Here is a 27,091-nt window from a genome sequence, read left to right on the forward strand (position 1 = left end):
TCCTATCTCTCACCTCATTCACGAAGTCCAGTGATGACTTTCTACTAGGGTCTAATAATGAATGAAAATAAGGCAGGATAGTTCATTTAACAAAAGCAAATAGAAAGTTCTATGTGCCAGGCATAAATACTACCAAAGCACTCTACCAACATTAACCCATTTAATCCTCAAAAAAACTTATTAGGTAGTTTCCATTTTCTCATTTTGTACATGAGAAAACTTGTCATATAGCTAGCAATAGGTGGATCCAGGATTTAAATGAGTTTGTGAAATTAAATATTACAGTTTGTGAAATTAAACATTTGTGATAATGAAGCAGATTGTCAAATTATACTAAGCGCTTATATGTAAGCATCTATAAAAAATAAAGATTTAAAAAATTTTTTAAATAAATCGAGGAATGTTATCTAGAATGTTCATGTGAACAGGTTTTCATCATGGATTTCTAAAATTATAGTTTATGAAACTTTATGCTATATATACAATAGTAGAGTTAATTAATTGATGTAAAGATAATCACTCAAATCCGAATGCATTGTTAAATGATCAATTATATTTATTTCTCTGATTATGTAGGTAATAAATGTTCATATTTGGAATATTCAGAAAAGCACATGGCAAAATAACAATCACTCATAATCCAAGGATCCAGAAGTCATCACTGCTGATATTTCCATATGTAGTCTTTAGTCTTCTTTCCATAGGTATATTCATCTATCAGTATATTGACTTAGCATTTATTAAATGTGACTCTGCATGACAAAGTGATACATTGTTCTAAGAAAATAATTTATACTTTTTTTCAGTGCCCCAATGTGTACTAAATATTCTCTAAGGGTTATAAATGTTATAAAACCAACACATTAAGATTTTTAAAAAAGTTTTACAGTAGAAATAAACTCCCAATGATATATATGCTAGAGCATTCTTAAACATATAAATATTCAGTGTAATTGAAGTCACAATGGTGATATATTTCAAAATATCATTTCATCATTACATTTTCTGCACTACCCATAGCAGTTTTAGCAACAGTAGAATGAAAACAATGAGTGGTTCTTCAACTTGTGCACAAATTAATCGATATGACACTTCCATTAATTCATGGTTATTTTCTTAGTAAATTGATCCCAAAGTTTCTCTAAGATAGGAAGGCACAAGACAACTAAAAAGAAATATTGACTTGTGATTGTCGTTCAGCATTTGTGAAATAAACTATATCCATAAGGTATGTTATAATTACTAATCACAAAATACATTGCTGAGCGAGGCGTGGACAAATTATTTCATACAAGGAAAATGAACACTATAAATCATCACAGGTGGTTGAAAATTTGCATGGTTGCATGCTATGATTTCCAGCATCACAAATGGCTTAAGGAATTCCTCAGCTGAGAGTGGACTCCCACCAGTAGCTACAATGTCACAGCTTCGAAGGCAGCTTCCTCTTGACTGTACCTGTAATTCTGCCATATGGATTGTCTGTTGGTAGCAAGACCTGTAGAAAAACCACATTGTAACTTCAAAGACATTAAAATAGACCTCTCCTTTAGTCTATGAATCATATTAAATCAATAGCAAAAACAACAACTTGCTAAACAGGAAAATGTGTATACCCTACAATTAAGTTACTTCAATCATGGTAATGCCCTATTTTTCTGGTGATAGTTAAGAAATGAGTCAATTTTCCAGAAAAATTAAAGAGCTTTAGAAAAATTTCAGTCATTGGGTTATAAATGTTTCTCAAATGCATTACATATCCTTGTCTTTTAAATAGAGGGTAGTGAACGTAATTTGGACTTTTTTTTGATGACTCACACTGAACATCAATCACTGTCTGATGCTATATAATATGGCTGTGCCTTCAGGAGCAGTTGAGGTCCACAGGGCTGTTAGCCCAGTGCTAAATGGCTCCAGACAGCTATACACTTGGAGTTCTTCTGTCTTCCCACCCTCTCATTTGTCACTTCTCTGCTGTTGTCAGTGTGTACTGACTCCCTTCTTCTCATGTGTTGCCTTCACTTTATACACATCTTCTGGGCAAGGGCCTGAGAGAGGCTCTAGCCATCCCTAAAGTGCAGACACAGACAGGGAACAGCTTGTTTACTGACTCTGGTGTCTTTATGTAGAACCCTGGCCAAAAAGGATGCAGCACTTTCTGCCTTCGGGTCCCCTGCTGGGCTCCAGAAGGGAGCTTTGAGTCAGACTTCTCAGAGCAAGAGATGCTGTGGCCTCAGCCCACAGCCTACAGGAGCTGAAATCAGCACAGGCCTGAGGCATCAGGAGGCCCTGAGGAGACCCTTCTCTCTCTCTCTGCCAGGGTTTGGGGTGGGAGGTGGTTGTTCTGGTCATGACGCCTAAGCCTTTTTGTGTTTGCAGAGCGTTTGTTTGGTGGACATAGTCAGGATTACTTTCGGGTCCCTCTCCTGCCCTTTAGAAGGTAATCATTTAAAAAGTCTTTACATTCTAATTCATGGGATTCTGGTAATTAACATCCTTTCCTTCCTCTGAAGTAAACAGTGCTGCGCCTCCTTCCAGGTGAATGAACAGCACATGGGATCAAAGTCAGTGTCCTCTGCAACTATAAAGCAACTATAGCAGGCACAAAGCACCACCTTTGTTTCCCAGTGCTGCTCCTCTACCTCCACTTACAGCCTGATGTGGCCAGACACACTGATTTGCTTTAGTCTTCTGCCATGGCTAAAACTAAGTCAGGGTAAGTACTTTTTCCAAGACAAAGTGTCCTTTCAAAAACTGAATTTCCTCATCTTGCCTTCTGTAATTGAAAGTAGAAACACAAATACTCTTTCATCTTTTCTGTGTATATTGTATGCTACTGGATTGACTACTTAATCAAAAGTTAGAGATGATGGACGAAACGAAAATAGAATCTTGTTTTTCCTCCTCATCACCTCATGATAAAAGAATAATGAAGCTGTGACCTTGTGCGGCACTGTTTGGAGAAGTGGATCTCAGAGCCGTTTCCTTGGGTACACTCCGTTCTCGCTTTGTCTTTTACTCTTTGTGACTTCCAACACTCCTCTGTAATCATTCATCCACTTCTAGGGTACACCAGCTTCAGGTACCGAGAGGCCCAGAGCCTAAGAGGACTCTAAACGGTGGTGACTATAAATATTCCCAAACCAAGAGCTCCTGCTCTTAATAGTTTTGGTTGGTGATTGTATCATCCTAAGTTTATAAAGAGGGATAAGGGAAAGGGGGGAGGAAGGTAGATGTGCTTTAAATATTTTGAAAGTTCTTACCTCTTCTTTGTTGATCAGTCCCATTTTTGACATGTCTATGTTAAGGTAGTGAATGTTTGGCAGGCTGATTTCCATTTCTTCTATCTGGAATGCACAATAATATATACCACGTTGGGCAACTGTGAATCTCTCTCCGCCACTCCCTCCCTCTCTTCACATACTCACTAGCCCGTTCTGCAGGCTCCACCCCTGTCTCTGAGGCACCCTCCACTGTTCCTGTACTGCCAGACACTCCTCTCTCCCCCTGATCCTATTAGTAGATGGTGGGCCCACTCTTTTCCTCAACATGTACAAAAATGACTTCTCGGAAAAATAAGAGCTTCTTAGGTCAGAAACCTGGGAGACCTCTTCAGCATCTAACAGGCCTCCAGGTGCTGGCCAGTCAACTTCCTAAATCCCTCCTCATTACACTCCCTCCTCTTCAGGCCTGTTCCTAACATTTGCATGCCTGGGATAAGAGAATAATTGGAGGCCCACGTACCAGATGTATAAAGATTTAAAAGTTATAAATCAAGCTAAAAAAATTTTAAATGAAATATGTTCTATAATTCTAACTTGGCAAATACACCTTCATAACAACCCAGAAGGCCAGGATCTAATTTAAAATTCTCTGACTCTTTGGAGTGCGATGCCATGTCTCTGGCCCATCCTATCTTCTTTCTCACACTCATGTGTGTGGACACCCCCATTTGTATATGAAGTCCCATCCATACCTCTTGCAAACATCTCACTTTTTGCCCACTCTCAGGCCTAAAGGTGCGCACAAAGAGGGCATGATCTGCCTTTCAGAGGATGAATGTAGGGAAGAGAACTATTCTGGTTCTGAAATTGGTATCAGGGCTATTTGAGCAGGAAATTCTGGGGTGCAAGTACCCATAAAATGGTCCAGCGGGGATACATGGGCTCCTGAAAGGTTTGTTGCCTTGGCCCCACAGACTTTTCATCCGGTGGAGAGAGGCATAAACAGAAGGCCTGAAGCAGACCTCCAAAGTAGTTATCTGGGCCATGGCAGGGGTCCCTCTTCCCTAAGCCTGAGTGTAGTACTCTCCCTCTCTGTCTCATCATGGGCTTAGTTCAAGTTTTCTTTGCCATATTTTAGCAACAGCCTCCCAATAGCCATCCTTATCTGAGGTCCATCATCCTTTTAATTTGCCACCCTTCTTTTGGAGTGATATTTCTGGAGTGCAAATCTGGTAGTGCAATATCCTACTTAAATCCCCACAGTGGCTCCTGAGAGCTTTCAGGATAAAGTACAGATTATAAATAAGCCTACAAGGGCCCTCCTGATCTGGTTCCTGCCTCATCTTTAGACATGTGGAAAGACTTTTCACTGCCGAAGCTTCACATATGGCAGACCCTCAGCAGTAAATGACTGTTCCATGCTACCTCCTGTCTCCATACCTACTCTGCACTCTCACTTTTGACTGTGAATCCAGCTAGTCCCTACTTGTCCCTTAAGACTCAGCTCAAGCACCTCTCCCTCCAGAAAGCCTGGCTGACCCTATCCTATACCTGAATTGGATGCTTTCCTCTGTATTTCCAAAATATTCTATTCTCTATTGTATTGTTAGTTTACTTATTTTTTTCTTTTACTGTACAATGAGCTCTTAAGGGTAGGGCACATGTCTAATTTATCTTTGTATCCTTCATGTTCTGACAGAGATGTAATAACCATTCAATAATATTAAACAGATGAATGGATGGATGGGTTGATGGATGGATGGATAGATGGAATCTTTCTGCATCTATCCTTCATTTTCTGGCTCTCCTAAAACATAGACTATTGGTCTAATTCCCTTTCTTCAAGACATTTGAGTGTCCTGCCTATGAGGTTTAAATTGTGGCAAGCTGAGGAGACTCGAAGAATTTTCAACAAAACTAAATAACTATAGCAGTGGCCTGTGTTTTCAGGTTAGACAGATTTTTCCATTTTTGCTCTCTTCTCACTTGCTATAACAAGCTTTTGAACAACAACAGATGTCATTTTTCATGTGTCTTCCACTTTCTTTTTTTAACTCTCAACTCTTTCTCAGAGCTGACAGGAGACACAACAAGTTCTCTCAGTCCTCAGAATGGCAAGTGACAAAACGTACCTCAGGAACCCGGGCGAAGGAGAGCACTTGGATGTCATAGAGGGTCTTCTGGACAGAGGGTGAGTACTCGCCTTTGTCAAAGGGTCCAGCAAATTTTTCCAGGACAATGTCCCGAATAGTGTCCCTAAACACAGAAAAGAGAATTGTAGACTCAGGGCAGTCTCTAGGAAAGCATTATAAAGCTAAGAAGTAGTGACCTTTCTGTCCCCATAAAACAATTTTATTATTGATTTTGGAAGAGATTAGCATCTTGTAATACCAAAACAAAAACAAAAACAAAACCCTCACTTTCCTTTTTATTATATACATGCACCATTCAACAAACATTTTAAGTGTCACTAGGCTATTTTCATAATTTAGCACCAGGGCCCAGTGGACAATACAGGAAAACCTCCCTCTGTGTTTGAAGAACCTGTGAACCCAAGCACTTGACTTCTTACTGTTTGGCTTGGCTGGTACCTTGAATTGTTAGGTTTTGGGGGGTTTGTTCTGCACTAAGTGTTTTATGTGATTACTTCATTGGATTTTCTCGATATACCCAAGGCAGGTACTGTTATTATCCCCAATTTAGAGATAAGGAATCTGAGCTTACAAGTTAAATGATCTATTTTAAGTCCTTCTCTTTAGTGGGTGGCCCAACCAGCACCCTGATTCTGGCATGCTAAATTTTGTGCTCTTTTCCACATAAATATATCAAGCTGCTGCTCATGGGGGAACACTTGAAATAAAAAAGGAAAAAGAAGATTGAGGTGAGGGTTTTTAAAAAGCATTTCCCAACCTATCACATAATAAAAGGAGCAGAGCAAAGCTATATGCATTGGAAGAAGCTTCAAGGCGGAGGGTGGGGCAGATTCTAGTTCATCGTAAAGTAGAAGTTTCTAACAATTAGAGCTTCAGCAAAGGAATGAGATACCTGGTCAAAAAGTAAACTCCAGGAGTTCAGAGGCCTAATTACAGCTTGTAAGGATATTATAATAACAGTTATATCTTTTTGTAAGGATATTATAATAATAATTATACCTTTATGTTGCTAAGGTATTTATCATTTATAAAGTGCATTGGTGAATATCATCTTATTTTAAGTTTAGCCTAGGATGACCAACTATCCTGATTTGCCTGGGACCAAGGGGTTTCCTGAGACATAGGACTTTCAGTGTTAAAATCGAGAAAGTCCTTGGCAAACTGGGACAAGTCGTCACACTAGTTTAGCCCTCTGCATCAATGATGAGGCAGTAAAGCCAAATATGATTATCCTCATAATTTAAGGTTCTTGCATTGTGACCCGTGGTCCAGCAGCATCAACGTCACCTGGGAGTTTGTTAGAAATACAAGTTCTCAGGGGCCACCCCAGGCCTACAGAATCAGAACCTCTGGGGGTGGGCCCAGAGACTTGTATGTTAATAAACCTTCCCTGTGATTTTGATAACAGGATAATGTCTGAGAACTACTCCTTTAATCAACTAAAAACAGAGGGTCAGAGAAATTAGATGATGCATTCAAAGTCATTATTGCTAATAGCATCTGAGATTCAAGTGCAGATTTAATAAGTCAAAGGAAGATCATCATCTTTCTATCATCTAACAGAAGGGATTTTGAACAGTTGGGAAGTTGAATTGAATAGCCTCTAAGTTCCTCTTTCAAATCGAAGACTTCATGAACTCCGATGCCCTAGAGACAAGAACAGACAGCACTTGCTCTAACGCCAGTCCCCTCACACATGTTCATACCAGGTAGCCTCAAAGTTCACGTCTCTGTACCAGTGGTAGCGCCACTTGCAGTACACTTGGGTGGCTAAACATCGGTCCTTCACCTCGGGCAGAGTAGTAAACTTGTCCTTGATGAATCCTTCAAACCCAGATTGGGTCGTTTTCAAGAGCTTGAGGTCCTTGATTCCAGAATGAATGACCAGTAATGCTGTTTTAAGTAAAAAGGTTGAGGAGATGAGTTCATAAACAAGATAGTGCCTTCCCACTGATACCCGGACCTGAGGTAACATTGATGCTGCTGGACCAGGGCACACTGTGTTTATACAGAGAACTACATCACTGCCCGTGTTTTCTGTCTCCCTGTCTCCTCCAAAGTCCAACCAATGAGGATAGTGTGCCTTTCCCTTTATCTGGATTACACAACTCTCTGCCCTCTCCTGCTCTGGGAGAGTTGAAGGTCAGAGACTAAAGCTCCATGTTGTATTGAAGCCCACAGAAATGAATATCTTCCTCTCAGCTACGTTCAGTGTTGTCTCCTAGGCCAAATATCTTCCATTTTTTGAACTACATCTCATTCAACAGACAATCATGCTGAAATGAGCTAATAAGATCCTACCGAGCGGTTTTTCTTCCCTTTATGAAAGTAGTCCTCATGTTGATTATCTATATTGGCTGATGGCTCCAATCACCACCAGACCCTCAGTTCCCTTGTGGTTATGAGCTCAGCAAAACAGACAACTTCATGAATGGATGGATAGCAGTGTGGGCCTGGCCAAACCTAAATAGAGACTGGGAAAATAACGCCAGTAAAACACAAGACATAGATCTGCCTAAATGAATATCCATAAAGGTTGTGGGTTTTTGGCTGAAAGAGAAGGAACAAAGTCGGTTCATGGGGACCTGTGGGAGGTGGAGAGATGTTAATCTGAATGAGCTGTTTACTTGTGTGCCAGGCAATTCCAGCTCATGGCCCAGGTGACAGGTGGGGCACAGAGCTAGTGAGGGGACAATTCTTTCTTTTTCCAATGTGAAACACACTGTAGCTCCAGCAGTTGGTGACAGACCGGGAAGCCCCAGGGTACAATGCTCTGTAGAGAGCATCATTATTCCCAAGGATCAGTGACAATAGGCATAGCAAATATTGAGCAGAGCCAGTGAGGTAGCAGTTGTACTCAATGGGTGCAAACTTCTCTATGAGCACAAGTGAGATAGCCCTCTAGGTTGTCAGAAGGTGAAAGAGTTTGGCCAGAGAGGCCCAGAAATTTTATAACAAGAGAGCTACAAGGCCAGGAGAATTCAGGAATTAACATCACCATAGTCTTATTTGCATGTGCAGGCTGGTGAGGCTGGATGTTCAGGAGACACTTGAGCACACACTTCCAGTAGCACAGGGCCATAGCAGAATGACTAAGGCCGTCTCTTTTCAGTCTTGTAGTTAGTCCTGATAAACATCTATCCCTCTGGCCTGCTTAGTATAAAGATCAAGGGCCAGAGATACCAAGCAACACTATGTCGTACAAGTTTTAGTTAATGAATAAGAAAATAAGTCATGACTCTCAGTTACAACACAGGGCAGCTCTTACTAATCCAATAATTTACATCACCTGTGTGGCTTCAGGTGCTGCTGTCAACTCAGGGGATGTGGGGTTTCGAATGTAGGTAAACAACAACTATATTTTGATATCTTCTCAGCCACATGTGTGCACCTACCTGAGAGAGCCATGGCCAGTGGTCAGTGGTAGATCTGCAGATTAAATATGTGCTGATTAAATAAGGTGTTCTGGCCACAGAGTTCCAGGATAATGTGGTAAAATTTAAAATAATATCTGTTTCTCATAGATTGTCTGGATTTATCAGATTCTAGATGTATGAAGACATGGTTCTGGAAAATCAGCATTTCTAAATGCAAGATGGAAACAATCCAAGTGAATTTAAGTCTCAAATCCAAGAGAATTGCAGAAGTTATCAATAAGTGTCTATTTAATGAATGAGTGAGTGCAACAAGACTGATTCACTTCAGGAAATAAGCATCTCAGATGTGGTTGCATGGTGTAGCGGTTATCAGGTCTGCTTTACACACAGAAAGTCCTGGGTTCGAGCCCCAGTGGAGCCACAGTCCACGGTCTATGGCCACACCACCCTGAACAAGCCTAATGTCTGATCTCAGAAGCTAAGCAGGGTCAGGCCTAGTTAGTACTTGAGTAGGAGACTACCTGGGAAGACCAGGTGCTCTAGGTGTAAATAATAATAATAAAGAAATAAGTATCTCACGGTTTAGTCTCTTTTTGTTCTAGACGGTTCTCCATCAGTCTTTACCATTTCCCCTCCTGATCACCCTCATCACAACTCTAATTCACAATGATGCAGAGGGAGAAAAGGGGTGGTGGGGGAAGGAGGCAAAAACACTAGCTAAGAATGTCATGACTATCAGCATGTGTTTAGTTACTGCCTTTTATAGTTTTTATTTTACTTGATCCTAACAATTCTATTACATAAGTATTTTCATACAGGGGACTTTTAATTATTTGCCCATAGCAGCTAGAAATATGGCTAGAAACTGACAGAAGTGGAATTTGAATTCAACACCCCATTGTGAGATCCCTCGCTTTCTTCCTCCTTTTTGGATCTCTCCCCCTCCACACAATGCTTTCTTTTTCCTTTAACTTTTTCTCCTGATTTCTTTATAATTAGAGTTCTTTCCAGAAGATAAGAAGGTTGCCACTTCCCATTCCCCAGTGTGCTTTGAGGGCCTCAGATAGTGCCCCTAGCCTGAAAAATACCATCTCCGTTGGTCTCAAATGGAAAATGAAACATCACTTTTAGAAATTGCTCCTAGCTGTCTTGAAAACTTTTTATGCCTTAAAAATTTCCCATTGAAATACAAGGACTCCTTAAAGGACTAACTCCAACCTTTATAAACTAATATCATAATCTATTTTCAACAATAATTCCTTCTAGGAAAAAAATTCTATAAAAAATGAAATAAGGGTTTGCAGTCAGGAGTGGGGATAGAAAAAATAGTGGGAATCCTTGGGCAGGGAAAAGAGAAGCTGAAGGAAAACCTAAAGCAAACTTTACCTATTTCATCTTTTCCTGTACAGCTGGCTTGGATCGCCAGCATCCTTGCAAGCCAGTAAGACTTTTTCTCCTCCAATGGTCTTAATCATAAAAGGATTCCTGGATGCAGTGCTGCAAAGCGATTGAGTCCACAGCCTTGAGACTCAGATTCCCTGAGTTCAAATTTCAGCACTCTCCATGCCTCACCTCCCCTGTTTATGAGCGCTATTCCCCTTAGAAAATTGCTTAAGCTCTCTCTACCTCGATTTTCTCATCTGTCAAATGGAGATGATAATCATACCTATTTCCTAGAGTTGATAGTTGTCTAAGATAAAGACTTGGTAGAATGGCTGCCCAATAGAAAATGCTCTATAAAAGTTTTTATGATGAGTTTGCCTTAACTGACTTTTTCTTGTGGACTTCAACCACCTGTAAATATTCTCCATGTTTCACAAAGGCTCACTGGGTTCTGAAAACAACTTCTGCTGTGCCATCGCTATTTACCTCCTTCAGCCCTGGGATGAGATTTATTGATATTCCAGGAATGTCAGTCCTGCTAGGCAAATTTGAAATGATCTACTTTTTTGCTAGCATCTGAAAATGGAGAAAGTAGTTACATTTTCTAATGTGTTTTGGCCTCAGTTTCATGCAGAATAAAATGTCTCATGTTCCCTAAGAAAGTTAACCATTGCCACAGTTTGGGCAGAACACAAACCATCTCCTTTTAGTGCACTCATCATTCTATAAACAAAAACAACAACAAAAGACCTATTCTATTTGAATGTGAATTTTTTTCCTTGGCACACATTAGACACTCTGGATGAAATCAGAGAGCTTATTTTATCTTCTCTGTTGGCAGTGCCCCAGCTTTCTCAACACTGGTAAGAACCTGAGCCTTTCAAATTCATGAGCCCATCAACTAAAAATATGATGCCTCACACACTCTAAAAAATATTCCAATTTAGACTAACGAGAAGTAATTCAACCAAAAAGACTATCCTTTTCTAGGTTACTTCCCATTAAACCACTTAATCAGCTTTTCTTTCCTTTCCGCCATGCTTATGGAATAATGCAAAAGGAGATTTTCACATTTCACTTTGCTAGAACGTAATCTTTTCTAGCTTTTAGTGTCCTCCTACACACTTAACAGATTGTGGTTTATCTCTCAGAGAAGCATACATCCTACCGTTTAGCTCTCTAAGGGAAAGAAACTCATTGCAAATTAATAGAAAATAAGCTGAATTCCTTACCTACGCATCAGGTGTCACAAAGCACAAAGCTATACTAAGCCAAGAAAAAATCCCGTCATGGAAAAGATAATTGCTTCCACATTTAACACCTCCAAAAAGGACACAAATAGCTAAACGGAGAATATTTTAAAACTATATTAAATCATTCTAGTAGAAAACCTCAAACTTATAAAGCACTAGAAAAAGTAAAGATTAATTAAACATTTGCCTTTGAGAGTTTATTTAGCTCATGCAGGGAGAGTGAAACCTTCTGTGCAGTTCTGGATAGGGCGAGATGACATCATCCAGAAGGAAAGAAATTGACTGGGCTTTTGTACAATTAGGTGATAATCAAGATGATATTAAAAGACCTTGGGTTTGCCAAGAACTCTTCTTTTGGAGGAACTGAAGAGCGTATTAGTTTTTATATCAAGGACAACAAAAGGCAGTGGCCGTCTCTGCCCTGCGCCTCCCACTTCCCCAATCTCACTTCTACTGTCTACCTAGCTTGACATTTCTTAAATCTCCTCTCCTCCAAGACTTCAATTTTATCATCCCTTCCTTAAAATCATTCTCTTACCCAACTAGTCTCCATCTTAAAAGATTTTGTTCACTACCACAAGACAGTATCTCTTAGTTGAGATCTCATCTCCATTTTCCATCCCTTTACTTACTATGCTTAGATGAATTTTTATAATTAGTGACAAATTAAGAGAAATTTGATTGTTAAAGAACGGTGAGTCGTAATTTAAGCAGTGAAGGGATTTGGGGGCCAATGTAGTTCAAATTAGCAACTCAACCATCCCAGTGACTTCAAGGCTTGGCTAAGCTTGTAGTTCACAGAGACACATGAGAGAAAAAGTTTGAAAGACCCAGACTCCATATAAACACTTAAACCAATAGCCTGCATCACAAATGCAGAGCCTAGTCCTCCTCTCTGAGTTTAGGAAGGGGTAAACATGACGACAGTCTTCATCTCTTTGGGTGAACAAATTTTTCTATCTATTCCATATTCTCCCATGGAATTAGCAAACTTCAAAACAGGTAAAAGTAGTTAAAGGTATAGCTTTAAAATATCCATTAGGGAAACAGAGTAATGAGAGTTTTACAGCAATTCTCAGAGCCTAAAATGGTATTTGAGATTCAGTAGGCTTTCTATAAATGTTCGCTCAATTGATATGACTGAATCCAATCCACTAGAAGAAACCTAGTTACATATCCTGCTGGGAAAAGTCCTTTTTGGGAGTTACATGGCTGAATGTGTGATTTAGTGCATGTGTTTGAGGGGGCAGAATTCTCACCAATCTAGCCAGCCCCCACCAAAAGCCCTACTTAGGGATTTGTAACAGCCTTTCCCTGTGGATTGTGCGTGTGTGTGTGTGTGTGTATGTGTGTGTGTGTGTGTGTGTAAGATAATAATTATTTTCTTCAGTTAAGCCTATGCAAGGGCATTTCTTATGACAATGATTGTACATTGATTCACCTCACAATTTCAGCTCTTGGATAATAAGCAAATTAGGAATTAAACTTTGCTGCCCAAAGAGCATAGATTCTTACTCTCCGAAGAGGTACGGAGACATGTGCACATGCATACCACACACCCATAAGGCAACAGACGCTTCTTTCCCTGCCCTGATCCCTGCCAGCCTTGCATGATATAAGAGGGGTGCTGGATTCTAGATGAGACAAGCTGGAGCTCTGGGAACACTGCCACAATAATCGCAATACCCTGAAGCTTTGTAGCTTTCTGGAGAAAGGAAAAACTTTGGCCTGGTTATGATGGAGTGAGAAACTCTATGAAACTATAGAGTTTCTCCACTCTATAGTAAGTAGCCAGGTGACTAGAATTCAGGCCGATGATGGCTCCTGGAAATTCCTGGAAAAAGCAAGGGTATGAAGAGCAGCCTGTTTTCTTATTACCAACAGCAGAGCCCTGTATTTGGCCATTCCACTTCTACCTCCAGGGCTCTGCTAAAATACACTTGCAGAAGTCACCAATGACCTATTTGCCAAACTGTCGTTTCTCATCAGTCTTCTTTTAATGTTAACTTCTTAACCTTCTTGTGCCAGAGACTGTTAGTTGTTCACTAAATCTGTTTCCTCTTCCTCCTGAGTATCCGGGACTACATTTCCTGGCCTCCCTTGCAGTTAGATGAAACCATGTGGTTGCGTTCTTTACAGCAGAAGTGCTATGTGCTGTTTTCAAGCCTGGTGTTATTGTTATGTTGTTCCACAGTTCATTTTTAAATTTCTTTGTAAATAAAAAGAATTATATAATGGCCATTGCTATTTTAAGTGAGGTTTATTTTCATAGTAATAATATCAGTGGTTTTATTATTATGCAAATAAAATGTCAGGGAAACTTGATCATTATTCAGTAGATAGTTCCTATAAAGGTTATTATAATTAAAGCATGGTATGGTACAAAAAGCACTGGTCAGAAAATTCAGAGATTTGGATTTTTGCCAGCCTGGGCCTTCTTTTTTTCCCCCTTACCTCAAAATTGGGTAATAGAAATGATCTATCCCACTCAACTCAAGTATTTATTGCAAAAGGTTTTTATATTTTTAAGACAAAAAGTAGTTTTTTAAACGTAATCCAAAGTCACAATGCTCATTCCCATCTCAGATTTAAAGCTTTAAAATTCTCTACAGTTTTCCTCGGTGTTAGTTAACAGAGTGGTTTAGAAAAAATATCTGAAATTTCTATAGCAGAATTAAAGCATGAAAAATGTTTCTCACCATTCCTTTTCTGTTCAACCTCACAGAAGTGTGTTCCAGTGGGAGTATGAATAAATGCATGGACATGCTTAGCTCCTTTCTGAAAATTAGAAGAAGAAAAAAACATTGTTTTCAGTAAAATTTCAGCATTTGTTATAAAGCCAACTTCTTTAATTAAACCAAGAGCAAAAGTAAGTGAAGTAACCTTTTCAAACCGCTTCCAAGGGACTTCTTCCATGTAGACTTTAGCTCTGATGACATGGTTAAAAGAAGAAAGGAAATGTTCACAGATATTCATAGAAAAAGTTTCTATGCTTTCGATCTGCAAAAAGAAACAAAATACTAGTCATCGGAAATACGTATCCTATTTAAAAACAGGTTTTAAATATCCATGGAGCTCTCTTTCTTGATCAAGTGCTTTTAAGAATCAGAGCAACATAGAATTAGAAAGAATCTTGAGAGATTAATTGGTTGTTATTTCATTTTTTCACAAGGGCTCCCAAGTGTAGTTAATAATAGATCAATATCACCAAGTGAGACTATTCCATTTTTAAAAGAAACCTGTTTTTCAGGAGAGAATGTGTCAACTAGTGGATGACCAAAAAGTAACTTAACATTCAGCTGCTCCTCACCAGTGAACTCAATCATCACCTATACCAACTACAGTACGACACTGCAGTCCAAAACACTCTAGTCTCTTTATTACGATGGCAAATAGAACTCTCAGTTTCTCAAGGAAAAAAGTTAATGAAGGGCCACTTCAGCTTCCTTGCCTTGCAAACAGGCCTTCTATTGACCATCCCCAGCTCTCTATCCCCATAAAGCAGCTCTCTACTTATACACAAATTCTTCCTTTTTTATCTGTACATAGTGCTTTATGGTCCTAGCACAGTCTACTGATTATTTATGGCTTCGCCTATAATTAAGATGGACTATTTGTACAGGTTTCCCAAGGACAGTTTTGACATTTATGAGACATTTTATACCTGTTGTCCTAAAATAATTATTAATAGCATCCTATTTCACTCTTGAAAGTGTCCTGGTTCGGGAAATGAAAATGCTAACTCAAAAAGATGTATGTACCCCCATGTTCACCAAGATATGGAAACAACGTAACTGTCCCTTGACAGATTAATAGATTAAGAAAATGTGGCGTGTGTGTGTGTGTGTTTGTGTATACACACAATGAAATATTATTCAGCCATTAAAAGATTTCTGACAACATCAACGGAACTTGAGGGCACTATGCTAAGTGAAATGAGTCAAAGGAAGAAAGACAAATGCTATGTGATCTCACTTATATGTAGAATCTAAAACAAAAACAAAACAAATAAAATCAAGCTCATAGATATAGAGAACAGATAGTTGGTTGCCAGAGACAAGGGGTGAGACGTGGGCAAAATGGATAAAGGGAGTCAAAAGGTACAAACTTCCAGTTATAAAATAAATAAGTCATGGGGATGTAATGTAGAGCATGGCGACTATATTTAATAATACTATATTTGCACATTTGAAAATGGATAAGAAAGGAAATCTGAAAAGTTAAAAATACAAGAAAATAAATCCGTAACTATGTATGATGACGGATGTTAACTAGACTTATTGTGTTGATCATTTTTCAATATACACAGATATCAAATCATTATGTTGTACATATGAAACTAATATAATGGTGTATGTTAATTATACCTCAAGTTAAAAAAATAAGAAAAAATTTGTCCTGGTTTGGATAAAAAATTATTTGGTCATTCTATCTATAACGAATGAATTTAAATTGTTTTTAATATCCAGATCCATTCCTTCACTTTTCTGCAGTTCTCACACAGTATAGAAAACATAAAAATCTGCGTTACCCAGCCCTCTTCTTTAGCGCAGTACAAAAGCCTATTTTCGATTTATTTTTTTTAGCAGAGCGATGTCTTTTTCCATAGCCCTTTCTGTGCCTGCTGGGCCATTCTGATTAGCAAGAGAAACGTTCATTGTGGAGATAGGCCTTACAGAATTTATATTTCAATTAGTTTGTTTATTTCATGCATTATAGGTGTGGATTTTATTCAAAAGCATGAAAAAGCCTCTTTCCAGTCTATATTTCTTATCTTTTTACACTTCTGAATGAATTTTTAAAATTGTTTTCCTTTTTACTGTACATTAATTTTATTTGTTATTTATTTTAATTTTTTGATTATAATTGACACTCGATATTATTTTATGAGTTTCAGGTATAGAGCATAGTGGTTAGATATTTATGGAATTTATGAAGTGATCTCCCTGATTAGTCTAGTACCCATCTGGCACTACACACAGTGATTACAGTATTATTGACTGTATTCCCTATGCTGCACTTTACGTCCTTGCAACTATTTTATAAATACCAATTTGTACTTCCTTATCTTTTCATTTTTTTCACTCAATCCCTCAAACCCCCTTTAGAAGTAGTGACATAATCAAATGACCTAAACCCTAGATTTAACAAAATGATCTTGAATTTCCCAGAAATCTGTTGATGATCTATCACAGCTTCACTCAAACTTAAAGCAATCCAAAGTTAAAGTACTAAAATATCAGATTCTGTCAGTTTCAAAGCCCTTTCAAAAAGTGTGGTTACCACCATATACGGATACTAAGTGGTCATGGAGTTGGGAAAATTAGGAAGGCATTAAAAGTTGGACAAATAAATTTCAAAATGTATCTCACATTCAAGATGTCTTCTATAGTAACACCAAGAAGAAAAATGGTACTTTCTCCTATAAATGCACGCTATTCTAAAAGAATAAAAATAAACAATAAGATTCAAAGAAATACATGGCAAAAATGTATAAAGTTCTATTCTGGAATACTCTCAGGGCCTTGATTTGTCAATGATCCTAATCAAGAGAGAGCATGTGAAGTTGCTGAGTAGGGTTCTCTACCTAAAAGATGTAGAGAGTTGAGATCCAAGAAAAGAGAATAAAAGATGAGTTAATAACAAACACAGAAACAAACAAATAAAAAACAAGCTTTTCTGTAAGGTTAAGAATTTTATAATAGAAAAGGAAAATTTTTTAATGGCTTAAATGTAAAAGTTGGGTTAAAAAGCAAAGGTAACTTGAAATAAGCAGGTAATATCCTCATGTTATAGAAAAGCGATAGATAGCATCTAAGAAGAATGACACGTACTCCTTTCATCTTCGCCAAGACGTGAACTGTGTTCTTGATGGTGTCTGTAGGGATGATGTCTGAATTATCTCCAATCAGATAATCTTTTTTGGAGCTCAGAGTAAGTTGCACCGAAGTTACCACCTCTTTAATGGTGTGATATTTTCCGTCTCGCTGAATATGGAGAACTTTTACCATATCCTTCCCATAGCCAGTTTGGACAAAGTTCACCTTATTATTCTGCAATGAAAACACAGTCATACAAGGTGAGAATTAGAGTATTCATAAAAGCAAGGTGAGGTCCTGCTTTTGAAAAAGAATGAGAACTTGTATGGAGAAAAGGGAACCACAAGTAACATAAAACTGTATCAGATCATCCTGCAGACAGGTAAATGGCTTTCTTGATGATAATAAGTAATAATAATAACAGCACCTTGTGGGCCAAACAACTGTTTTATTAATTCCTGTTAATTTATACTTATAACAGTTCTGTGAACTAATATTATTCCCATTTTACAGAGGGAGAAACTGAGGTTCAATGAGTTTAAGCAACTTGCTCTATTTCACATAGCTAGTAGCAAATAAACCAAGGATTCACACTCAGGTCTGTTGACCCCGAATTGTGTACTTTTAACCACTACATAAACTGCCTTTCTTGTATAAATTTTTTTGACTATGTTAACTGGAAATAATTATATCTCCCTTTTTATAGAGAGTGATATTCTGGATAAATTGCTTTGTGATCAATAAAAACAATTTGAAAATTTCTTCTACTTACTGCCAAGAGGAAGAGTAATTAGTGACAGAGTCCAGATTACCTTCAGGAGTGCAGAAACAGGGCCATCTGACGGCAGAGAAACTATGTTTTTAGCAAAGAGACAATAAACACTTAGTGATTGATTCCTTAGTACCCTTGTCTCAAGTTGGAGCCCTCATTAGCAAATATGTCCATCTCTATTCTAGGATCCACAACTCTTGGGTTTGGGCTTTACCGGTGTTTGAGAGAAGAGGAAGGAGGGAGAAGAGGGACACAAAACTTATTTTATTTAGTATCAAAATTGGACATTAAAATGGTAATGAAATAAGGAGACAAAAATTTAAGTAAATCAGAAACAACTCTCAGTGAGAGTCTGGGGACACATACAAAGAAGAAAACACCTGCTAATCACACATAGGCGACATGCTCAGAAATGCCAAGGGCTGCCTACAAATCTGTTTGCATGAAAAATCACTAGCTACCCTGGGAGAAATTCTAAGATACTAGCCAACATCAGAAATTATTCTCATGTTCTTAATCAAAGTGAGGGCTGGAAGGCAGTCTTAAATCTTGGGGATAGAGCTTGGTAGGGCATGTTCTTGTTGGTCAGTGAACATATCCTAAAGATTTGTGGTGTCTGAATTTGGTCCTTCCTCTGTGGGAGTAACACATTTAAAGGAAAACTCTTGGAAAAGCCCCTCAAAAGCATCTGACCTACTCATTGGGGGACTCTTCAAGAAAAGAGCAGACTTACGAGATCCTAATAAGAATGTAATAGTGACAGGGAAGGAGGCACTGTTGTGTGGTTAGAATGACTTTGGAATCAGACCAGCCCCAAATTCTACCTTGCTACTTATAGTTTCATGGCTTGCAACAAATAATTTGTTGTTTCTGAGCCTCAGTTTCTTCATTTTTACAGATGGAGATACCATCCCTTCCTGTAGGGTTGCTGGTGAGTGTGAAAGGCCTGGCTCAGTTCTTAATACCTAGTGGTGCAGGTCAATCCTAGCAATAATGGCCATGTCAGGCCTGGCTGTGACGCAGCAGCAGAAATAGCAGAGGGACCTTGAGTAAGGGCACCAGTTTTGCAAGTACAGAGCACCGATGACAGCAGCAAGAGGAAGACTCTGATGTATCTTGAGCAACAAGAGAGTCTACCTGAGGGAATGAAGCACTTGACTGGCTTGGGGGCCCTGGATGGTATGGGCTGGGATCCAGGACCAAAGTTTTCTGAGATCATCCATTATTCCCGGTACTCAGTAGAACTCAACAAATTTTATTCCTCAGTCCCATCCCTTGCCATGAAATACTCAAGCTACAGTAGGTTAGTCTGTGAGAGTGAGTGGTCCCTATGTGATATATACAAAGATTAAATGATATCCACCTTCTCTAGCCCCATTCCTGCTCAACTCTCCAGCTACATATATTGCCACAACCTATTTCAAACTGCTTAAGCTGTACTGAGCTGATCGTGGTTGCTCAGGCTCTACATGCTTCTCAACCCATAGGCCTTTGAATTGGCCATCTCTTCTTTCTCGAACACTCTCCTTCTTAGTCACTATTCAACTACCAATCTCTTCATCTGCCTAACTTTTTCTAGTCATCCTTCAGGTCTCAGATGCCCCTTCTATGTGCTCTCAAAATACTGTTATTGCCTATTAAAATCTTTATCAAATTGTGTTGGAATGGCCTCATTTTGTGTCTGATTTGTTTAGAAATGATAAACTATGAAAGCAGGGACAATTTTTACCTTAGTTGTAACACGCCCAGCATAGTGCCTGGAACATAAATAGGTGCTTAATAAATGTGTCGTGAAGGAATGCACCACTACCTCCACACCTTGTGTAATGACATAAAAGAGTTAATGAAAATACTCAAAAGGTTTCAATACAGGAAGAGCTGCTTCAAGTTACATCCCAATCAGGCAGTTTCTCTTCCTGGGAAAGTGAGGAGGCGCCTTCTTTCTTCTGATCGCCGTCGCCTGGAGATCACAGGCACAGTTGGCCAGAGAACAAAGGCCCACGAAGGTCAGAATTGAGTGTAGATAGAGTCAGTGATGCAGGACAATATATTCACAGGGCTACAAAGACAGAGTGCTCCAGCACAGCACAGCCACCAAGGTGTTCAGGTGTGACACACATGAGAGCCATCGGCGCTCTTTAGCAAACTCCTGACTAGGCCTTGGCGCCGGAGCAAAGCTTGAGTAATCAAGTTTACTGAGAAATGAGTCAGAATAAAAAGGACATAACCATCTGAGGCTGAAACAGAATGGAACAGGAACAGTGTGGAACACCCAAGAGTCTCTCAGCAGGAATTGACAAAACAAATAATGGTCTGGACCACAACCGAAGTTGTTCTTGTCAATAGGGCTTCCCTCATTTCCGTAGTCAGAGAAATCCAAATGAGGTGGCAGAATCCTGTTGTGTATAATACACAGTACAATGTGGAGATCCATGTCTAAGATAACAGTACAGTAAAATACGAAGGTCGCTCTCATCCAGAGGGTGGGCAGGTGGCTGAGAGAATGAGCTCTGGGCTCTGGAGTCAGTCAGACCAGGTGTAAATCTTTATTCTGCCATCTATTTGCTCCGAAAATAGAGGCAAATTTATCTATCTATAAAATGGGAATAATAGTAGTACCCATCTCTCAGGATTGCTGTGAGGATTACATGAGAAAAAACATAAAGCACTTAGAAAAGTGTCTGGCAAATAGTGAGTGTTGGATAAATGTTAGCTATAATTATCATTGATAAATAATAATTATATGTAAAATTTTGAATCAAAAGGTCCTTCTAGTTCCTGTTAGAGGTAAATACTCAGACTGCATAGCAATTCAGAGTCAGGGTGGCTAAGTCAAAGACTGCTGCTCTGATGAGGTTGGCTTCTGCCTTCAGATTCTTGTTGTCTATCTCCAGGCTATATGGCTTGAGGATGCAGTTACCAAAGAACATTCAATTTCCCAGACTAATATTCTGGACAAAATGTCAATAGGAGTAAATCTTTACCGGGCTCTACAAAAGAAAAAAAAAATCCTTAGACATGTCTTAAAATATAAAGGGATAGAAAATTGTTATGTGTCCACAGGTAATGTAGGAGAGAACTCTCAGAGATTTTAAATGAATCTTACGAAGTTTCACTTTTACAATGAGACAGTGAGCATTCTCTTATTTCCAGGTCATACTGAAAGTGATGTAGGTTGTCACTTCAGGTCTACAGATTCTTAACCTGGAGTCTGTTAACTTTGTACAAGACCCAGTGGGTGAATTTGAGGCAGAAAAATATTAGAAAAGATAGAAAAACCTTTTACAAATTTAAAATTTAAAATAACTAGAATGTTTCTTTCCAGTCTTAGAAGAGCTTCCGTAAGTATCATCTCTACCCTCAATAACAGAGAGAAATACAAAAGTGCTAGCTAGCTATTTAGGACCCATCACATAAGTATAAATATCAATTAGTCACAGTGTGCCATGAAAATGTAAGAACTATGTGTGGAGAGAGCCTCTCCCTAAGTCTTTGGGATGTGCTGGAGAAATTCTTCCAATTCTCTGCCCAGTTTTTTTCCTTGCCTGGCTATTTTCTTGCACATTTGTGAACAAAAAGACTTCAGAGAAAAATGCTGAACTAATAATATTTAAAAAGGAGCACTCAAATGAACAACATTACTATCACTTTGGTGGATTTTAACAATATGTAATGATAAGAACGATAATGATGAATAATAACCTTAGAGGCAGCTGGTATTTTTTTGGTTGCCTAGGATCTACTAAATGTCAGATGGGAAAATATTGATATCTAGTATAAAATGTCATGTTGTTTTAGGCTGTAAAGTGGCTTATTTTTTTGCTATTGAAGAGGAATGTGCCCTGAGTGATGTTTGAAATGTGACTCTAAAGGGATTTGTCAAGCAAATCTTTGAAGAACAGTGTAACAACTTACATGCATAATATGGTAGAAAGAAAGGGTGACCCCTTTCTTAGTTAATCCATTTACAGGTGCTCAGTTATTTTCATACTTCTGCCTGTTACAAAGGAAGAGTCATCACTAAATGCCAGCAGAAATGCTAATTTTCTTGCCGGCCTCTCCACAGCTCTAGGGTAGGGAACTAGAACAAAGCTCCCAGGAGCCTCTAGGATTGGGGGTAAGAAACCCCCGCAACAAACAATTGATGAAGACCTCCAAACACGCAGTTATAAGAAAATTTTGCTGAAATTTATATGCTAAAAGATCCATCTCCTAATGTATAGTCTTGAAAATAAAAAATAATAGTACCAACCATTTGCAGAGGCTTTTATATGCATCAGGAAATTTGCATATATTTCCTCTAATCCTTTACAAAAACCCTGTGAGGCAGGTATATTATTCAAGCTTGACAAAGGAAGAGACTAGGGTTAGGTAACCTGCCAAGGTCACCTAGTTACTAGGTGACAGAAGCAGGAGGAGAACCCAGCCCACTTGCCCTCAGATGACATTCTCTTTCTTCCCCCACTACATCAGAATCCCTACATCCCTCTGACAGCCAGCCCCTCCACTCACTACGAAGAGAAAAGCAGCATTCTGATCCCAACAAAAAGAGGAAATGTCCATGCTATTGCAAAAACCGTATTTCTACACCATTTAAAAATTTTTCGCCCTTTAAGATCTACATTATCTTATCTATTCCTCACACAACCCTGTGATTTTGTGGAAAAACTTTTTCAAAGACGTTCAGTGAGCTGCGCAAAGTCACAGAGCTGATAGGCAGAACAATGTAGCAGAAAGAGCCCTGCTGAAACTGAACAGTCTTAGTCTGCTTACATTATACTACGAAGAACTTACTCAACACTGAGAGATGCCCCCTGCCCAAACTATCACTTTTTCTAGCAGTTCTGTCATTGTTTTAAATTACAGGGAAATTCTAAGTTCAGATGAATGGTGTTTATTAGAGGATGTTTAAACTGTGGAGTAAGGGGAGATTCAAAAGGTGATTGCCCTTTGGGGTGGGATGAAAATTAAATTTCGTGCCTTTGACAACAGGTCACTGAATTGGACATTGACTTTTATCTGGATAAGTGATGTAGGCTTACTTCTGGTTATTAGAACCATGTTATCAAAGGACTGTTTTTAGTCCACCTATAAGGACAAAGAAGTAAGTACATCATGGAAGAAAAGGAAACAAGTTGAGAACGAACCAGCATTTAATGAGGCCAGTTATATGCCAGAGGCTATGCACGTAGCACCTCATTGAATCCTGAAAGCCCTCTATGAAGGAACAGATGAATCCCACCTTGAGAAAAAGATGCTGATGCTCATAATGTTAAAAGTTTGATCAAAACCTCATGGCTAATGAGAGGCAGGGGCAGGCAGTCTGCCTGATTATTTTCACTATATCCAGCTGCCTACCTGACATAACATAACAACGTTCTTTATAATGGGATCTTACCTACAAAATCACTTTTTATTTCCTGATTAGATTTAATTCTTCCTATATTCTGCATAACCCCAAAATAGAAGTCTCTGAAGCCGTTTTCTAATTCTATTCCTGCATTCATCTATATTTATTTAGCTCCTTTTATGTGGCAAGCACTATGGTAAATACTGGAGATATAACAGCAAACAAGGTAGACACTGTTCTGCCCTAATAGAGATTAGACACTACAACAAACTTTTTCAGCACAGAATCAAAAAGTTAGCATTTTAGCCTTTGCAGGCTATATGATCTGTTACAACTACTCAGTTTTGCCATTATAGCATAAAGTAGCTACAAATAATACATAAATGAATGGATGTGGCTGTGTTCCAATAAAACTTTACTTATAGAAACAGTGAGCCAGATTTTGCTCATAAGAGTTTGCTGACCTCTGCTCTCTCAAGTAGGCCTCGCAAAAGTAATCAAGTAATTAGAACACATTGTGATAATTACTCTAATTAAAAAACTACAGTAAGCCCTGGAACTATATTGCAGGGACACCTGATTAAGAGAGATCTTTAAGATTGGCATTCACAAAGCCATCTGAATGATAAGTAGGAATAAACCAAATAATCTTTTCTAGTCTTTTTCTACTTATTTTACTCATGTTTTTATTTAACTACATTTCTAGTGAACAAGTCTTTATTTTACAAATACTTAAGTCATTTTGCTTGTCTTAGACCTTTTCATCAAAATAATTCAAGTCCCTTCCCCTTCGTTCCTCAACAAGAACATCAAGTTTTTCCTTTAGCCTGTCATATTCTAAGTGATTTTACTCCAAACATCAACAGTCTTGTAAAAGTCTGAACAAAAATAAAGTCCAACTTAGATAAATTTATGATATGGAAATTAAACAAAAGGCTATTGAAAATTTAAAAAGCCAACAGGCTGACTACCAAGAGTTCTTACAGGATATTTAAACTTTGTTGAAGCCAGCATAGACCAGGATCTGAAGAAGCTCAACTTTACCTCAATCTCAAAAATTTCTCACAAATAAAGCTTCAAGGGACATGAAATCACAGCCCAAAATCAAAAGTACACATGGTAGTGAAGAACCAAAGTGACTCCATCTTAGGTATAAGACTCCATCTTAAGCACAGGCCAGTTCTCAGAAAAGCTGCAGATAGCAAGACGATCACCCCACCCTAGACTCAGCCAATCAGAGCAACTATGGAAAGTAACTCTCCAAATTCCCCGCCTTGTTCCTTGGTGCCATCACCCAGCCAGTCCTGCTGAGCGACAAGCTCATTGTACCAATCCTGTAACGCCAAGACATCACTCCCCATGCTTACGATTTTTCCCTTCAAATACCCCTGAAGCCCTATGTTCAGGACCACCTCCTACTCACTGCTGCGTCGGTGCGCAGACTGAGGTCCGGACTCGAGTCTGAAATAAACTCCCTCTTGCTCTTGCATCGGTGTTGGCTTCTTGGTGGTTTGTGGAGATATGAGTCGGGGGATAACAGTAGGAAGGTATCATGAGAGAGAGTTGTAGAACCAACAGATAACAAAGTGTCACCTGCAAAGACTTCAGATATTGAAATCATCAAATATAAAATCGTATACTTAATATTTTTACAGAAGTAAAAGAAAAGATTGAGCATATCTTCTTCTTGAGATAGGGTATACCTTGTCTTGAGCAAGAAACAAGGGACCATAAAAGAGACCAAGTAAATTTGAAAAAGAATCCAGTGAAACTTCTAGAAACGCATAAACAAATGACTAAAAAACAGATTAAATGCAACTGAAGAAAGAATTTGTTATTTGGAGACACAGATTAAGTTAATTTTGCCAAAAGAGACTTAGAGAACTGGAAGACAGATCTAAATAAAGAATCAAGGATTAAGGATTAATCAAGGATTAAGACACACAGGAAGTAGAATATATGAAAGAGGCATAAAATGTGCTAAAAAAATGTGATAGGGCAAATGTGGAAGGGACACAATTCCAAGACAGCAAGACCAAGATTTTCTAGAATGATTGAATGAATGAAAGCAAATTTATTTTCATCTGTAAAATAAGAAGCCCATTACCCAGTGAATAACTCTTCTTTGTTCACTATACTTGGGAAAGTTACAGTAAAGAGATTTTCTACTATTTTTAGAGGTGATTGTGTTGTGAGACAGAGATGGTATTTTCACAATATTCTACTGTTTGGGCTTCAAAATGAGTAATATTATGAAAAACATTCTACCCAGTTTGCATTTTTTCCATTTACCAAATTCACTTGTTTCTTTCCACATCATTACTTTGCTGTTTTTAGTAAAAACTGGAACACATTGGAATCTAAGCTTTAGGGTAATGTCGAAATCCCTGGAGCTCCTCAATGTCCAGTACAGGGTTCAACACTTAGCAATTGCATAAGGAAGGTTGCTGACTGACAATCAGCATGATTATGTCAACAACAATTGGAGATTAGGAAGCTTATTGAAAGTGACATCTGAAAGAGAGTAACCTAACAGCGTTTTTCCAGACCTTGAAATAAAATTGGATTTAGCAAAATCCATCTTAATACAGATGTCCGCCAGTCCAACCACAGGAAGAGCTCAGGTTGTAGAAAAAATAATCTTAGCTAACATTTGTGGATCATTTGTTATTTGCCAGGCACTGTGCTAAACATATAATGAGAAGAAAATGAAAATTATTTAGTATCTTATTCGACAAATGTTGTTTAGCCTACATAATTGAAAACAAGGTGTCTATATTCTCTAAATGCATCAATGAATCCGAAGCCTGGTGCACTCAGCTATTACCATTGTAATACCAAAACACATCACATGATAAATAAAATTAATTTTATTTCACTTAGCAAAGTAAACTTCATGCTATGAAAACTTTTTAAAATTGATTAAAAGGTTGGAGTTTCTGAAATCCTTTTCTCTGAATGCAGTAAAAACATATAAAACAAAACAATACCCATAGAGAAACAGCCAGAAAAATGTTTCCTGGTTTACTAGTTTGGTAGGTTGGCCTCAAGGCAGCGAATCTCAAAGTTTAGGATGCACCAGCGTCATCAAAAACCTTGTAAAAAATGTAGATTCCTGAGCTCAATAGGAAGGATTCTGAAATTAGCGGGTTTGGGTTAAGGCCCAGAATTCAGCCCTTTCCGTAGGTACCCCAGGAAAATGTGGACAGACATCTCTCACAAAATTCTGTCCTAAGAGAAACAGAACCCCAAGCCCTCTTTTTCCTATGAACCTTGAGAATCCTGAACAATTCCAGCTTACCAGTAACATTGATACAATTTGCAAGGGTCCAGTCTGGTCTGAATTTCTATGTGACTCTGACCTGAATCCATAATTATAGGGACTGATCAGAGCCATGATTTCTGGACATGAAGTAAACTTTTATTCATTATACTAGTATCTTTAATAGTTGATTCAAAAGCATCATGCACTTAAATTTTTTTCATATGTCTATCTATCCCTCCCCTCCTCTAAAAAGAGAATGACCTCACCTTTCTATAGCTGTTATGGTAATGGGCCATTTTCTCTTGGTCTTTCAATTCAAATTCAGTTTCAAGAATGAGAAAGAATAGTTTCAGCAAAACTGACTTTTGTAACATTTTTTATTTAACCTGAAGAGTGAGCAGTCAATATGTTTACCTGATTTCATCACAGCCAGCTGGACATCAAGACCTCTTTACTTAAAGTAAAGCACCATGTTGAGTGGCTAAAATTAGGAGG

The 27,091-nt window shown here is 38.5% G+C and overlaps 1 protein-coding gene across 1 annotated transcript; it reads right to left on the reverse strand.

The window, feature by feature from the left end:
• Positions 1-533: 533 nt before the first annotated feature.
• Positions 534-27,005, reverse strand: LOC107511587 (uricase). The gene is made up of 8 exons (XM_016146082.2): positions 26,863-27,005; positions 17,225-17,443; positions 14,274-14,390; positions 14,090-14,168; positions 7,084-7,270; positions 5,357-5,480; positions 3,264-3,347; positions 534-1,498 (listed from the first exon to the last, which is right to left on the reverse strand). Exons 1-8 carry the CDS (start codon positions 26,968-26,970, stop codon positions 1,424-1,426), a joined length of 993 nt encoding a protein of 330 aa, XP_016001568.2. The 5' UTR covers positions 26,971-27,005; the 3' UTR covers positions 534-1,423.
• Positions 27,006-27,091: the final 86 nt, after the last annotated feature.

The sequence above is a fragment of the Rousettus aegyptiacus genome, unplaced genomic scaffold (genome assembly GCF_014176215.1).
Source record: "Rousettus aegyptiacus isolate mRouAeg1 unplaced genomic scaffold, mRouAeg1.p scaffold_m13_p_1, whole genome shotgun sequence".
NCBI classification, from domain to species: Eukaryota; Metazoa; Chordata; class Mammalia; order Chiroptera; family Pteropodidae; genus Rousettus; species Rousettus aegyptiacus.